Source organism: Schistocerca nitens, chromosome 3 (genome assembly GCF_023898315.1).
Source record: "Schistocerca nitens isolate TAMUIC-IGC-003100 chromosome 3, iqSchNite1.1, whole genome shotgun sequence".
Classification (NCBI taxonomy): Eukaryota; Metazoa; Arthropoda; class Insecta; order Orthoptera; family Acrididae; genus Schistocerca; species Schistocerca nitens.
Genome location: NC_064616.1, coordinates 461,076,972 through 461,095,020, shown reverse-complemented (window position 1 = coordinate 461,095,020; position 18,049 = coordinate 461,076,972). Strand labels below are relative to the sequence as shown.

At 40.3% G+C, this 18,049-nt stretch overlaps 1 protein-coding gene across 3 annotated transcripts in view; it reads right to left on the bottom strand.

The window, feature by feature from the left end:
- LOC126248386 (crossover junction endonuclease MUS81) overlaps positions 1-18,049 on the bottom strand; it is a 214,678-nt gene that overhangs the window by 124,877 nt on the left and 71,752 nt on the right. For all 3 annotated transcript variants that reach the window (XM_049949329.1, XM_049949328.1, XM_049949330.1), the window contains exons 4-5: positions 8,837-8,927; positions 1,935-2,058 (exon numbers count right to left, since the gene is read on the bottom strand). In XM_049949329.1, the coding sequence (XP_049805286.1) occupies positions 1,935-2,058; positions 8,837-8,927 (215 nt within the window). The remainder of the gene's footprint in view (positions 1-1,934; positions 2,059-8,836; positions 8,928-18,049) is intronic.

Genomic DNA, 18,049 nt, shown 5'->3' with positions numbered 1-18,049 from the left:
CTCATTAATGCTTAAATTCCCAGTTAGTAACAAATCCCTCTCCTTGGGTAGCCATTCAGAATGAGCCAAAAGGTGTGAAAAAGACACCTATCGCAGATTTACATCAAATTAGCTCAGTTCTTCCACTGGTTGTCAATGTGCCACGTTCATAAAGCAAAGAAAGATATTAACACTTCTTGTGACAAAGTTGTGTACCACACTGTGATTCGGAGATGGAGACACTGTCTTTCAAGCTTGCACACCTTGGAGAGCTCACTTTCCCCATTATGTTGCGAGCTTTGCACAGGCTTTCCTGGTATGCTGCTGAACTAATACATCTGGGGGAAAGGATATATCAAAAGCATTAATCAGGACATAAACTCTACATAATTGATATGATTTACTCAGACAGCCCAGAATGAATCTTCCACTATGCAGAACAACTAGCTCCATTTTGAAACTCCCTGGAAGTTTAAAAATGTGTGCCAGATTGGAAGCTCTATTACAGTAGGCAATGCTCTCACCAATGCAGCTATTCAGACATGATTTGCAGCCCACTCTCACATTTTCAATTCTGCCAGTACCCCTCTTCTACTTTCCAAACTTCATGTAAGTTCTCCTTATACCTTGTGGGACTAGGACTCCCAGACAAAAGGTTATCTTGGAGAAAATGGCTTTGTCATAGCCTAGGGCACTCACACCTAGCTCTCATTGCACATGTGAGCAGATGCACACAGTGTAGGCTATCCACCAGATGGCTGTATTCCACACTTCCTGTGCACACGATGTGAGCTGATCACTCACTCCTGCTCAAAGAGCATAGGCAGTGGAGTGCTATCATGTACACTATGGCCAGGCTGCGAGACTACCTGCCTGTTTGACCTACTCTGCCCTCCAGTGCCTATGCCCGCATGGCTGCCCAGTGGTCACACAAGATGGAACAATATAGTCTAGGGGTTTTTCAGAATTAATCACTCAGTCTGAAGCTGAGTGAGCACTGTTTTAGAAACTACCCATGTGGGCAACTCCTGAGTCACACCCATATAGCTCAGTCAGTAACAGCATTGTCTGCAATAGCAAGGTTCTGGGTTCTAGTCCCCGTCAAGCAATTTCCCACCTGACACTGTCATTAAACCAAACTCTCTCTTTTTAGTTTTACTTTCTAAATATGCTTTTACTTTCTAAATATGCTTTTTCACATGTGTAGCAGTAGTCTCTGCGGAGTTGGTAATGCAAAAATGGAAGCGTGCGACAGTGGTGTAATTGAAAACACTGCTCACTGAAGCCAGAGGTTCTCGGTGACAGGCCCAGTCGAGCACAAAGTTTTAGCTTTTAACAAATATATTACTTGTAATACGTACTCTGCAGAAAGAGAAGCACGTTATCTTGTACCAGCATAGAAGTGACATGTAACTGGTCATGTGCACTTTCTGCTTTCAGTTACCCCATTTTGCCACGATTCCATGACAAGGAACGTTCCATCAGACAGAACGCATATCCACTGTACCTGTGACATGCGCAATGCTTCAGCTATCACACCAGATTATATTCGTTCCTATTCCTGCTTTTGTGACAATGTGAGCTTTAAGTCTGATGAGTATGGTGAACCAACTGGCACACCAAGTGGGTTCGCACAAAATATGCAACAAACCAAATGAAGACATAAGTGGAAAATGCAGCTTCTCGTGGTCACTCCCAATATGCATAAAAATCAAACTATATAGATGTATGTAAAAACAAAGATGTTGTGACTTACCAAATGAAAGCGCTGGCAGGTCGATAGACACACAAACAAACACAAACATACACACAAAATTCTAGGTTTCGCAACCAACGGTCACCAACATGTCACATGACTCAGTATGCTAAAAGTGTCAGAATTTTTTTTTGCCAAAGTGTTCCGGGCAGAAAGAAAATATTTTATAGGTTGCACCTGAAATACTAACTATGCTTACCTTTTAATTTCCACGTCATAATTCACTACTTCTCTATGTATCAAACTCCTTACATCTGATAGATGGGTACATGCAGATGTGCTTGTTATTTGTACCATATTTGTTTCAATGTTTTCAAAAGAACCTGTAAAAGATGTTTTTATAAGTGACCAAATATTACAGCAGGGGATCAAAGTTATATCTGTGATTCTTGAGTTTCTCCCGGCGTATTTGATAATCAAAATATCCACGGATGTACTGCTGGTCTACAATGTCCAACGGACACAATATTTCGGTGATCATACATGTCGCCATCATCAGGTGAACTGACGGACTGAGCTCCTGTGAACGTGCCGGCACAGAGATCCGTACGCTATGGCTGCTCAGAGGGAACCGGGTACGGTCGCGGCGGCGGCCGATTTAAATACCCTCCGCCCGCGGAGGGTATCAAGACTAAATCGAGTAAACATATAGTTGTGACGACCACAGCGGACAGAGCCATCACTCCGACGTCATCTCTGACGCCATCGCAATCTGTCCCACCGCGCGACCGTGGCGCGGGGCGCGGACAGCGGAGGGAGCGCACTGCGGGCGGAGGGTATTTAAATCGGCCGCAGCCACGACCAAACCCAGTTCCCTCTGAGCAGCCACAGTGTACGGATCTCCGTGCCGGCACGTTCACAGGAGCTCAGTCCGTCAATTCACCTGATGATGGCGACATGTATGATCGCCGAAATATTGTGCCTGTTGGACACTGTAGACCGGCAGTACACCCGTGGATATTTTGATTAAAGTTATATCTAGTTATAATGAAAGAAAATTTTCCAGTACTCAGGATGAGGAGCCACTGTGGAACTTAAAGGTGAGAAGAGTGACAAAATACTAGAAAAAGGTAATAAAATATATGAAAAGTGTGATTAAAAGGTGACAAATAGATAATGCACAAAGAAATTGTTCTCATTCTTGACAATCCCCTAGCAAAAAGGCCAGTTAAGACCACAATAAATGAGTCTATTATGATCATAGATGGGGTAGTGCCTTTTTTTCCTTCATACAAATTGATTAATATTTCCCAGGGTATTGATAATTTGATATTAGTAATCTTACGTCACAAACAAAATCTACATCACATTTTTACAACTAATGGCAGTCTACACTTCAATGCCGAAAAAGATCAACAAAATATTTTTAATTGCTGTTTCTTAGGAATCTTAGTAAAAAATGAAGCAAGTATACTAGATTTTCTTTTCTCAAGATTTGTTGCATGGATTTATGCACCCTCAATCATACCCTGGGCCAGTTTTGCTGCCTTTAAGTTCTTATTAGGGTGCTTTCTGCAGTTTAGCTTAAGTTTGAGCTTGGGAGAAGTAGTTCTCCTGCCTCTTACACAGCAACTGTCTCAGTCACTTTATTTTTCCTTGTTATTCATCTTTTTAATCTTCTGTTCAATATGCTTTTGGTTTTGTTCCTATTTTTGCTTTTCTTCTAATTCACGTTTCCTTTTCCTTTCACATTCTTCCTTATAAGCAGTATAGTTTGCATGTGACTGATGTCCATACCTAATGAGCTGTGACTCAACTGATACAGAAAGAAAATGGCAGTATTGTAGCAAAGAATGCCTCACAGCCAGAGCCAGTCTAAGGTCCAAGTGACACAAGCTGCCATTTGAGGCACCAAGCTGAGAGGGGCACTAGTGGTGCCTAAGTGCAACATTTTTTTTTTCCAGTGCCTATCACATTTAGTGGTGAGAACCAATTAAGTTGGATGTGTATGAGAGAAAAGGAGGGGTAAAGGGGGGGGGGTGATGCCACAGCGTAAGTTGCTCGTGTGGAAAAATGTTCTTGAACTGACCCTACTCACCGACAAAACATTGTTTAAAAATCTTTCGGTCATTGCTGCCTTCTCTTCTCCTAAAGTATGCTTTGAAATGGAATATCTTCTCTCTTTGCCCACATTTTCATTGGACAATGTAAGAGAAGCCTTCAAAAGTTTGGAAACATTTGGATACTTTAACTCTGTGGATGATGAGTCTCTTTTTTTAGATGTGCTGCTGCTAATAATTGTCAACACCTTTGATATCCAAAGCTGGGTCATCCTTTTTGAACTGTTGAACCTTCTGCTCATCTAATAAGTAATCCTCCCAGATATCGAACGGCATCATTTTTGCAACCTTTAATGAGTCACTACAGCTTCTGCTCCTTTCTTTCATGTCTAAAAACCTAAAAATTATGAGAGGTGCACTTGTGAGCATGTCTTTTTCATCACATGTTTGCAAGCTGCGATGTAATGTTTTTGCATGTTATTTAGAAACCACAACTTGTCACATTCTCCCATTTTACTAAGTTCTTCAGTCACTTGACTGCTAACAACTAGTTGTTCAAGAGGAAGCATGTTATCCAACGTAAAGAGTTCTTTATGAAGAAATTCAGAAATACTCTCAATTTTTCTCAAAGCATAAATCTTCAAAACCCAAGTCAAAACAGCTGGCAGTATGCTTTCTATTTCTGTATGCAAGTTGTGACTCAAAGATGTTTAGTTTTGAAAATACTGCAGATGAAATTATAAAATGAAGTTCTGCTTTCATTGTAGGTTCTTTTTAAAACAGTCACAACGGCACAGTGGCATTAGGACTGAACAGTAAAAAAAACTTTTTTAGGGACATCTGCTTCCAAAAGTAACACAAATACCTACACAATGTTCAAAAATACTGCTGGCTGAAGGTCCTAAAGAGCCGCCTAGTGGTTGAATGCCTCAAAAACTTGTTATGTGAAATGTTAAACTTCGACAGAATTCCTTCAAATTCTTCACAGCAAACAGATCAACCATCAAAATAATGGCGAATACTGACCAGAAATTTGGATGCTTCTTCATCTAAGCGCTCCAAAGCCTTTACATGGTCATTATTCATTGCATTAATGTTTCAAGTTCTGATGTTTAGAAGTTGTATGCCTTGTGTCTCCTGGACATCACTACCTAAAAGTCTAAACACTTTTTTTTACTGACATTAGGTCAACCTGATCCCAGCATAAGGCATTTATTTAGGGACAAGTTGGGTTCAGAAAGTGCTTCATATAGATTCTGATGTAACGTCTTACCATTTACTTTGCCAATAAAGAAAGTTCTTAGATGATGCATTGTTATGCAACACTTATTCTCTGACCAAAATATAATGGTTCTTTTCAATTCTGTTTCATCTTTAACACTGGCCGTTTCATCAAAACTCAATGTGTATTATGATGAACATGCTGCTTCTAATATATGTTCCTGGAAATACAGTGCCAGAGCATCAGTTACAGGGTATCTCATTTTCTTAGACAAAAACTGGAAAATGTTTAGGAACACTATCAGGGAATATCTTAAAAACATTACAAATATCATTGGACAAATCCACAGAAATTACTCATTTCACTGTCTTAATCAATTCAGCAATGGTGTAACTATCCTGGGGACTTTACATCCGTATTGTTAGCACATGTAACGAACTTTAAAGTTGTGTTTGATCCCAGTGTTCTAATGTAATTGATGTGGTCCACACTTAATTTCAAAGTTACAGTTATGCTTTGTTGAAAGTAAGTGATTAAACATAGCCTGAAAACCTTTTGTCTCAAAATTAAGAGAGCAAGAACACAATGCAAAACAGTTCACGTGCACTAACTTCCCTCCTTACAGAGACTTTACTTTTCAAACTGCCTGTCTTTCCAAGCCAGTTGCTACAGAATTTGTATTTTCTCATCTTAAAAAGCTTATTTTCACAATTGATCATAGTATCACAGCAGTAGTTTTGCTATTACGGCAAAATTAGAATCTGGAACAAAAATAGAACCAGTTGTAATAGAGAAATATTTGACACTAATAGCAATGTGCAAAATATAACAAATTGCTCAAAAATAAAAAAGGAACAACGTATCTCAAATTTCAGAAGCCCCTCAGGTTAGATTTTATCAACTTGGAGCATTCCAAAAACCTAAATGAACAAACAGTGATGCACAAACTTAGAAATAAAAGTAAATAACTTTTCTTGCTATTGGAGCAAAAGCAGATTGAAGAAGGTGAGAAAAATTTAAAAAAAGTGACAAAGATGACTCACTCCTCACCCTGAGTACTGTAGTCTTTATGCACTGTCTTTTTATCTACACATCAACAATAACGAACATACTAGAAGCTTGAAAACAGAGAAGCCCTTGCAAAAATTTGTTGCTGTCACCATACATAATGCAACATGAAAAATTTTATATAAAAATGTAGATTTCACTGGCATGCTTTTTGCCTATGAGTAAATAAATAGAGTGAAAAGAAAGAAATATGGTAGGTGATGTAGGCTAAGGTAACTAAATCTAAGGTGAACACAGAAGCATAAGGTGTTGCAAAACTCAGGATGAAAAACAACAGACAATACTTAAATGTCTGGAAGTTCATCACTCTATTGAAGACTCCTTTAATTTGCAGGTCAAATTTAATGACAGCTTCAGCTGTAGAAGGATAGGGGAAGAAATGGCAACAGAATTGAAATTAAATTTAAATTATATTAAAAAGCATGATTTATGCGAAGGAATGAGATGAATGAGAGACGAAATGTACAGCAACAACATGAAAACAATGGTGACGAAAAAGCATGTGTAACAGAAAAGTTGTGAGGAAGTAGCACCAAAAGCAGACATTGAGAAATGAGAGAAGGGCAAGGCAGGCTGACTAATATCTTAACAAATCAGTTGGCTGGTTGGAGTATAGCATGCTCAGAAGATCCTAGACATCATCTTTAAATGCCAGAGGTTACAGTGTTTGAAAATGTATATTACCAAATCAAGACACTTTTTCTCAGCTATAGTCTACATTTAAGTTAAATAATATGATACTACAACAGTGTACAGCCAGCTGCAAGACAAACTAGATAACTTATTACAATTCATTTCTTTGTGCACTTTCTTTACACATTTAATTGTATGGACCACTCAATAATTTTGCACAAGTTGGAATATTATGAGATAAGGGGAAAAGCTCAACAATGTTTTACTTCATATCCAGAAAGTATGAAACAGAAGATTGTCCTCCAGTGATGTAAAATGAGAGGGGTGGGGGTGGGGGGAGGCATATTAAAAAAATACTATCAACTGAGAGGGAATTAGTTAGTTCCATGGATCATTTTGCACTTGCACAATAAATCTTACTGATGTGGGTTGCGTCATTTTACATTCACACCACAAATTATTTTGTGAATACGGCTACGCACTGAACATTTACTCTCTCTCTGTTCATCACATATTTACTGCAGTGTTTCCTTAATTCAACATGTGGTTTTTACTGACTGAAATTACTTACTGTGAATCAGGGAGAAAGAATAAAAGTCCAGAAAAACAGTAAGCTCTCATCTTTCCATTGCTTTTCATATGAAATATGTGCCTCACAAAATTTCTGACTCAAATAATCAGTCAACAGTTTGGTTTTCTCCAGTGGATCATTAAGATTTTCTCAGTATCTCAAATGCAGCATATTAAGAATAGGCTGATATTCATATTGTGGCAATACCAATATACATGCAAAAATGTCAATTGACCAAGTTCCTACACCTTTTAACATGAATTTCATTTCATGACTATAATGACACTAAGAAAACAGTAGACTTTCCTTTGAGTAAGTTCTTTCAATTTCTTTAAATAATGTGAAATGTTTTATTTGAAAATACATAAAAATGCAACCAGTCACTTTTTTGGATAGTTATTTATTATCCCATGAACTGGTTTTCAAACCTTTTTCAGGTTCAGATAGTTTTCCAGAAGATACACATCTATTTCTAGCATAATGCTGTGTGTTGGCTTGCGACAGTATGGGTGGCTTATATCTGTTAGTGTCCATCTGTCTACTTCCAATATGATGGTCAGCTGGTACATCACTACACACTTTTACACAATATGTATGCATTTACACTGTGATAGTGAAACTTTGCAGCATCCAGCATGTGCTATAAAACTGTTGCTTGTTACAATGGTTATGTTCAGCAACTTGGAGACCATTTGCAGCCATTCATGGACTTAATGTTCTCAAACAATGATGAAATTTTTATGGATGATAATGCACCATGTCACCGGGTCTCAGTTGTTCGCAATTGGCTGAAGAATATTCTGGACAATTGGAGCGAAATTTTGGCCATCCAGATCACCCAATATGAATCCCATCAAATATTTATGGAACATAATCAAGAGGTCAATTTGTGCACAAAATCCTACACCAGCCGCATGTTCACCATTTATGGATGGCTATAAAGGGAGCATGGGTCAGTATTTATGCAATGGACTTCCAATGACCTCTTGAGCCAATGCCACGTCAAGTTAATGCACTACACCAGGCAAAACGTGGTCCGACACGATACTAGATGTGTCATGACTTTTGCCCCTCAGTGTGTATCAGTGAATGTTAGCATTGTTTTCGTGCTTAGAACAATTGTTGACAACTAACTTAATAAGGGAGTAAACAAACTGTGAGGCTGTTGTGGTCAGTATGTCAGACTGTTTAAAGTACTGTTAACAAGAGGTTCTAGAGTGGACACCACACATTATCCCCATTACACACTTTTGTGATCCTAGAATAGACGTTAGTGAATGAAAATAGGAAAAGTAAGTTTCCTTTTCGACATTTTTATCTCTTAAATCTTATATTATCGATAACGCAAAAATTACAGATCTTAGAAGTTTAATAAGATCTGTAACATGTGACTTCTAGCTCTGATTCTTATCAATATTAATACCTAAGAATTTAGAATATTATGTCTCATTTACTGATTTACCCTTGTGTGTTATTTCTAATGGTGTGCTCAGGCCTCGTGCAGTACTGACTTGAAAGTATCGTGTTTTATCTAAATTCAGAGACAGTCCATTAGCAGAGAACAAGCTATTGATTACCAAGATAATATCATTTACACTTTCATATACCTGAAGATATTTGTTCACAGTTTGGAAGCTGGTTGTCTGTTACATTATCTTCCGAGTCATCAGGTGAGAGCTCATGAACTGGACGGTTAAGCTGAAAACATACATTAGGAACAAGTATTAAATAGGTCTGTGACAGAAAAATATAAATATGAAAGCGAAAAAGAAAGAGAGAAAAATACTGGATGAGAATTTTTGGTAGTTGCAACTTTGGACATAAACTGTCAAACAACCACTGTACCTGATGACCAGTATACATTAACAGCTTCTCACGTATTATTTCTCCTTGTGCTGTTACCTCCCTTTTCCATTTTTGAATGTATTTATGTTTCCTCTGATTCCATTCACATTGGACAGAAATTAAATAAGGGACAAAATAAAAGAATAAGAAGAGCTGTACACAGCATTCTTAGTTCGAAGAGCAGTGGACCGGGTAGAAGTTTCAGGCCAAGTGACTTCTTCAGATCTTTTTAAAATAGCGTATTTCAATTAACCAGGCCTGCAGCCCAATATAAAATGGAAGTTGACAGCTACATGCTTGTACCTTCTTCACTGGCAGAACAAAATGGTTCTCGGTGTTACAGTTCTTACATAAACCAAGTTATCAAAGAAAATTTTTCTCGCCACAATTTGTAATAAGAGCGCACATTATTATTGTATCTCAGATGACATGCAGTCCCTCACCCTTCATCAAAATGCTTTTAATTTTGTCAAAGACAACTTTCACCATTGAAAGAAAGGTTTTTGTGCCCCATCCAAGGGAGATACACAACTGCCAGGCAATCTACCAACACACTAACAAAAATATTGAAGTAATTACGTCTCTGACTTCACACATAAGAAGTCTGATCAAAAAAATAACCAAACTTTTGGTTTTGTTCCATGTTAATGAAGTGCCTTATGGCTTGGCAGCACTGTATCTGTTACAAATTCAGATATAACCCCACTGTTGGTATCTCATTTAGTTTCCGAACTACAGTTATTTGAATGCAAGATAATACAGTGTTCACCACTTTTTGCAATGTTTGATTTGTAAGAGCAATAATGAAACTCACAGAGATGATGTTCTAGGCTGAACAGTGTGATTCTCTTAGTTGAAAAGTGGGGTTCATAATTTAAAGATAATACTCAATCGGCAAGACCTAGTAATTCAATCGACAGAGCTCATATTCAGAAAATGAAGAATCTGGTGCACATCACCCATAATCTCACCATCAGAAACATACTGAAGAGGTAAGAATATCAACTGATTTGTGTCACAGGATTACAACAGAAAAATTGCACATATACTAAATTATAGTGAAGCTTACTCCCCACTCAATGATTAAGAGCAGAATGAAGATAAGCCATGTTTCCAAAGAATGTGCAAACAAGTTCATGCCAACAAAAAATTCATGTAAGAGCTTGTTGAAGGAAAAAAGTGTTGGGTTTATGGTTATGACACTAAAATCCAAGTCCAGTCATGACAGTGGGCTCACAGCTTTTTTCCACATGAGTGGAACTGTAAAAAAGCTGCTTGATAAAATTCACAAAAATATGCTACTGTTGTGGTAGGACAAATCTCAGTTCCTTCATCATGCCAACATCCCTGTCCGCTCAGCCTTAGAAATTCTCAAGTATTGTACAAAAAAAGAAAGAGATGACTGTCCTCCCTTAGCCACCATACTCGCCAGGTCTCACACTTACTTTTGCTTGTTTCCATAAGTAAGTAAGTAGGTAGAATTTGTCATGGGCACTAAATGCCGTTCCAAAAGAAGCTGGCCCATATTCCATGGCAAAGGGGACCACTAGGACAAGTCTGTTGTTGTCACCTGAGCTTCAGGCAGGCCTTTGCAACCAGCCACCTGCGTAATTCTGCACCAGAGCACTCCGATAGAGCTGGTGCAGTACCTTACAATGCAGCATTCTACCAACAGTGATTGACTGTGTTGTTACATGGTGCGGCATAACGTGGCATTTCCACAGCCAAATATGCAATGGAAGCTTACCAGTCTAAACAAACATGTCTGACGTGAGTATAAATGTTCCCAGCTCACGTGGTAGCATCATTCCTTCAGACACATACTCTGTGTCATTCATCGGCCAAATCTACAACTAAGCTACTCCAGCATCACGGAGCAGCGTCACCAGCATGATAAAGTCGATCTACGAGCCACAAGCTACACCTGATGGTTCTGAACTTTGAAGTGGATTTGAAAAGGTGAGGCCACCCATTGGGTACCATAGCCCTGCCAGCCAGTCTCTGAGAACCCTGAGTTTGAAATTGAGACGTGCATTCTTCCAGCTAATGGCACAGAGAGCCAGTGGTACTTGATCACTGCCTGACTTGGCCTTGCAAATCACCTTGTCAGCCTCGTGTTGTATCAGCAAGGTCGCTGCCTGCCACCAGTTGCTGCTGTCTCAGCGTATCACTGGGGATGACACTGGCCTCAAGCCATGAGCTTCACCTGGGCTACTGTATGGAAAGCATCAAATAGTAAAGAATGTTGCTGTTGAGTAAGCATTTCTACTCCATCTATATCGTAGCACTGGAGAACCCATACCACAGCTTTCTCCACGTGCAACTCTACAATGGGTAGCAGCCTGCCCGTAACTCTGGTGTGAGGAGAGACAGTAGATACAATTGACATCACAGAGCAATGATCTAAGGCATAACCTCAATGTGGTGGGTGGAAATGAGCTTTTTTGAGCTGGTAGGTTTGAGCATGTAATGTATGAACCACTCAACCACTAGTAAATAGAAGCATAGACAAAGATGTGTAGTGACAGAATTTTACTTAGACGGTGGATCAAAGCATAAGTCTTTATTGGACATGGGTTTGCAAGTGTCTGTGGTAACTTTGGACTTCATGTGGAACAGGCAGTTGAGCCCACCATTATGCAGAGTAAGTTGAATAAATGCAAATGATGTGCATTCATTGGGTTCAGTAGTGTTGAGTGTTTGGGTTGTGGCAAAAAGTTTCTGGATTTGTATGGAAATCCTGTCTCAAATAGGCAATGGTTACTGTGCAATCTTAGTGTCAAATTTCTTGTTTATCATCATGCTGGAATTTACCTTGATCAGTGCATGATAGGCTCCAGCTCTCAGCTGATACGTGTCTATGGAGCGACAAGTTAAGAGTTTATCTTTTTCTGTTTGCCACGTAGTATATTTATTAAATTTCGTGCATGTTTCTCTGTTTAGGAGGTTAATCCCGTGTTTCTGTAAGTGTAAATTCATTCAGACTGTAGCGCAATAGTTGCTCACTGAACAGCCAGCTACATAGCTTATTAACACATCTATATCCATTGTTGATGCTTCAGGAGGGTAGCTAGTAGCATATCTAGGATTGTCTGCTTTTATTGTTCATTTCTTTAGTTAGTCTGCTAGGATGCCTAGGATGTGTACATGCTGTGTGGGAACGCAGAAGGAGCTGGCCGCGGTCTGTGAACAGCTGAATGTGCTCTTGGCTACAGTCAGTCACCTTCAGGCTACCACCTTGAGGTGTAACAGTGGCAGAGAATCTGGCTCATCACATGGGACACCACAGGTGTCACTTGTTTTGCCCACAGGATCTGCTTCTGAGGCACCTCCTAGTACACCCGACACAGTGGATTCACCCTCACAGTAGCGTGAGTGGCAGGTGGTAATGCATTCGCGTTGCTCGAGGCAGAGGGCCAATGTGGAGACTGGTCACCCGGCCTTGCCCATTCACCCTGCGAGTGGACATATGGCCACTCCTTCAGCAGGATCCGAGCAGGTACACGAGGGAGAATGGTTTGCTAGTTATTGGGAGCTACAATGTTAGGCGTGTTACGGAGCCCCTTAGGCAGATAGAGTTCGTGGCTGGAAAGAAAGCCAATATGCTCTTGGTATATTTGCTAGGGGGCCTCATCCGAGATGTGGAGGCCCTGCATACTGTGGCTCATGTTTACACCAACGACACCTGTCCCATCAGTTCTGAGGCAATCCTCAGTTTGTACAGGAGGCTGGCGGAGGTGGTGAACACTGCTGCACTCACGCACAGGGTGCAAGCAGAGCTCGCAATTTGCAGCATTGTTCCCAGAGTTGATAGGGGTACTTTGGTTTGGAGCCAAGTAGAGGATCTCAACCAAGGGCTTTGCGATGGTCTTGGTTGCAGATTTCTACACCTGCATTATCGTGTGAGATTTGTAGGACTCTCCTTGATAGGTCAGGGGTGCACACACAAAAGAAGCAGCTACTTGGGTAGCAGAGTACTTGTGGAGTGCTCATGGGGGTATTTTAGGCTAGGCAGTAGTTTGAGGTGCTCTGATGAACACTCGCCAGTCGATAAGCAGCAACGGAAGTCAAACGGCGTTCAGAATAAAGACACTTTGACTGTCACAATTTTATCAGAAACTGTTGAAGTATTCGTATTCAAGTTCTCATTCTCAAATTATTCTTCGGAGTGAGAGCTGGCTGAAACCCAATATTTAGTGAGTTGTGGAATGTATATCGGAAAGACAGATTAGGGGCCATATGAAGGGGTGTGTTAATTGCAGTTGACAAAAATATTGTCTCTATTGAGGTCAAAGTTGAGTGTGACAGTGAAGACATCTGATCACATATAACAGGTATAGGTGAAACCAAGTTAATTGTTGTACGTTTTTACCGGCCACCTGATTCTACTGTGGCAGTTCAAGAGTCAGTCAAAGAAAATCTATGGTCAACAGCATGTAAATATCCAGATCATGCAATACTGGTTGGAGGCATTTTTAACCTGCTCAGTAAAGACTGGGATGTCTATGTATTCATTGTGGGGTACAGACAGACAATGTAAATTGTCTTAACAGCTAGCTCGGCAGCCCACAAGCAATGAAAATATCTTAGACCTTGTAGTTACAAATAGGCCAGACCTTATTGACAGTGTCAGTATAGAAACGGGGATTAGAGATCATGATGTCATTATAGCAACTATGATTATGAAAGTTAATAAATCAGTCAAGAAGATTAGGAGAGAGTTTCTGCTAGATACAGCAGATAAGCAATTATTAACATCTCACTTAGACAGTGAACTGGCATCACTTAGTTCCAGTAAGATGGACATAGAGGAATTGTAGGCAAAGTTTGAGCAGATTGTAAATCGTGTTTTGGAGACTTATGTGCCTAGTAACTGGATAAACGGTTAGCTGTGCAGTCTAACGCACTACTTTCCGGGTGGGAAGGCATGCTGGTCCCTGGCACGAATCCATCCGGTGGATTAGTGTCGAGGTCCGGTATGCTGGCCAGTCTGTGGATGGTTTCTAAGGAGGTTTTCAATTTGCCTCGGTGAATGTGGGCTTGTTCCCCTTATTCCACCTCAGTTACACTATGTCGACGATTGCTGTGCAACCACTTTCTCCACGTACATGTACACCATAATTACTCTACCACGCAAACATTAGGGTTACACTCGTCTGGTGTGAGACTTCCCAGGAGGGTCCACTGGGGGCCGAACCGCACAATAACCCTGGGTTCAGTGTGGGGCGGCGGTGGGGTGAGTAGACTGTTGTAGCCTGTTGCGGGGTTGTGAACCACTGAGGGCTACGGCAGGGACGAAGCCTCTCCATCGTTTCTAGGTCCCCAGTTCCATACAATACAATGGAAAAGACCAAACATGGTTTAATAATGAAATTCAGTGGATGCTGAGGAAGCAGAGACTGTTGCGCTCTCGTTTCAAGAGGGAATACATAAATGATGACAAGCAAAAGTTTGTTGAGATTTGTGCATCTGTGAAAAGTTCTATGTGCGAAGTATACAACAACTACCACTGTCACACCTTAGCAAAACACCTGGCAGAGAACCGAGAAAATTCTGGTCGTATGTAAAATCACTAAGCAGGTCTAAGGTTTCCATTCAGTCCCTTGTTGACCAATCTGGTGTGGCAGTTGAAGATGGCAAAACGAAAGCCCAAGTTTTAAATTTCACGTTTTAATCGTTCACACAGGACAATCATACAAACTTACCATAATTTGATCATCGGATGGACTCCATATGGATGCATTGGTAATAAGCATACCTGGCATAGAGAAACAACTGGAGGATTTGAATGCAAATAAATCACCACGTCCGGATGGAATCCCAGTTCATTTTCAAAGAGTACTCTAGGGCTTGGTCCCTTACCTAGCTTGCATTTATCATGAATCTCTCTCCCATCACAAAGTTCCAAGCAACTGGAAAAAAGTGCAGGTGACTATTACAAAAGAAAGGTAAAAGAGCAGACCCACAAAATTGCAGACCAATATCCCTAACTTCTGTTTGTCGCAGAATCCTTGAACATATTCTCTGTTCTAATATAACAAATTCTCTTGAGACTGTGAATCTTATGTGCACGAATCAGCATGGTTTTAGAAAGCAGCACTCATGGCAAACTCAGCTAGGCCTTTTCTCACGATATACTGAGAACTATGGATGAGGGGCAACACACAGAATTATATTTCTAGATTTTTGGAAAGCATTTAACACAGTGCCCCCAGCAAGCTGTTAATGAAGATACAAGCATACAGAATAAGTTCACAGACATGTGAGCAGCTCAAAAACTTCTTAAGTAATAGAACCCAGTATGTTGTCCTCGACAGCAAATGTTTGTCAGAGACATGAGTTTTGTCAGAGACAAGGGCAACATCAGGAGTGCCCCAGGAAAGTGTGATAGGACCACTGTTGTTCTCTATATACATGAATGATTTGGCGGACAGGGTGGGCAGCAATCTGCGGTTGTTTGCTGCTCATACCATTCTGTATGGTAAGGTGTCGAAGTTGAGTGACTGTAGGAAGATGAAAGATGAGATAAACAAAATTTCCAGTTGGTGTGGTGAATGGCAGCTAGCCCTGAATGTGGAAAAATGTAAGTTAATGCGGATGAGTAGAAAGATCAAACCTGTTATGTTCACAAACAGCATTACTAGTGTCCTGCTTGACACAGTCAAGTCGTTTAAATATCTGGGAAACGCAATAAGAGGTGGAACGAGCATGTGAGAACTGTGGAAGGGAAGGCAAATGGTCGACTTCGGTTTACTGGGAGAATTTTAGTAAAGTGTGGTTCATCTGTAAAGGAGACCGCATATAGCATGCTGGTGCAAAGTATTCTTGACTACTGCTTGAGTGTTTGGGATCTGTACAAGGTCGGATTGAAGGAGGACATCGAAGCAATTTACAGGCGGGCTGCTAGATTTGTTACCAGTAGGTTCAAACAATATGTAAGTGTTATAGAGATGCTTCGGGAACTCAAATGGGAATCCCTGGAGAGAAGGTGATGTTCTTTTTGAGAAACATTATTGAAAAAAATTATAGAACCGGCATTTCAAGCTGACTGCCAAACGATTCTACTGCCGCCAACATACATTGTACGTAAGGACCACGAAGATAAGATATGAGAAATTAGGGTATATACGGAGGCATACAGACAGTTGTTTTTCCCTCACTCTATTTGCGAGTGGAACAGGAAAGGAAAAGGTACCCTTCGTCGTGCACCCTAAGGTGGCTTGCGGAGTATCTATGTAGACGTAGACATCTTTCCACAAGGTGGAAACTGCCAACAGTTGCACACTATCACAAGGTTCATCCCTGGCACAAGGAGAATCACTTAGACTACATGCACTACCACTAAGGATCTACTTGTGCAAGGCAGAGGAAAACTACTGTGAATAGGAACTAACATGGTAGTAAACGTATTGTATGGAGTAGGACCACTGCAAGGAATGAGGAATCAGATAAATCACAGTGTTTCGTATGCAAAAGTGTTATACGCTTAAAAAAGAGGTGGTGAGCAGGTAGTGCCCATTGAGATTAATTTTGGGACAATAGAAAAGAATTTTCAAAGGAATTGACAGTCGCCAACTTGGAGATCTTGCAGGAAGATGATTTGGACAGAGTAAGTTTAGACCCTAAGCTTAAGCAAGCCACTGGCTTAAATGCATTATAGGAGAAGCTAGCACACTTGGAATGAGCAGAGATGATAACAATGGCGAAGTTAGTGATGGAATATGAAGCTCTATTTAATCCTTGTGGGTCTGAACACAGGGAAAGCACAATCACAAGTGGGAATGAAATGCCTCTGTATCATTAGCTGCACCATAACTGTATCACTTGCAAACCAGTGAAAGAAGAATTTATTAACCAACAGTTTCGAGATGGTGTACAGCTATTTATATGCCACCTGGATTGAAAAATGCACCAGCTACATTTCGGGACCTCTTAGATGGGGTAGGACATGGGCAGAAACATACGTAGACTATCTGTGGTGTATTTAGATGACACAATTGTTTTTGCAAAGAACATGGAAGCACGTGTGTTATAGTCAAGGGAAGCACTGGTTGCAGACAGTACACCTAACACTGAGTTTAGAAATGTGTCACTTCATGTTGAAAGTTGTACAATATTTAGGGCAGGACGTTAGTTGCAAGGGCATCGGACAGATTTTGGGATAATAAAAACCATACAAGATTTTCTGGCATTGTGTATGGAAAGAGATGCAATCTTTCTTAGGTCTAGCAAATTATTAGTGGGAGATTGTACCCAAATTTTGAAAGTAGCATGGCTGCCCACTCATTTATTCAAGGAAAAAAGTATAATTACACTTTTTGGTGGAGCGCAAGGATGCAGTCAGTCAGTTGAAGGAACTTTTAAAACTGTTCTGATATTACTTTTCCCAAATTATGAGAAGGTACTTGTGCTGTCATGCAACATAAACAATCATGCACTCAGCTGTGTGTTTAGCCAAGAAGTGGATGGGGGAGACTGTCCAGATGCCTGCACCTTCTGACACTTGAATACTGTGAAAAATAAGAACTCTACAATAGAGAAAGAGGTGCTGAGTCTCACATACTGTAGTACATACTTCTGATGTTACTTGTATGGGAGAACATTGAAGGCGATAACAGACCTTCCAGCACTGAGATGGCTATCAGGATTGTAAGAGTCATCCAGCCAATTAACATGCTGGGTGGTAAAAATTCAGCAAATTTGTTTTTTAGGCGATTCATTGACCTGGTAAGTCACACAGACAACATAATGGTTCGAATCAGAAATTACATGTGATACAATGAGTGCTGCCTATGTGGAATGGCAGATGGCATAAGTCACAGACATGGGAAGAAACCCACAAGACATCCTTGCAACCCACTCATATTTTCAGAAAGTAGGACCTAACTAGGTGTACTCAGTGTATGACTCAACTGTAGCTATCACCACCTGGTATGACCACGATGATTGAAATATAGCTAAACAAGACTCAATGA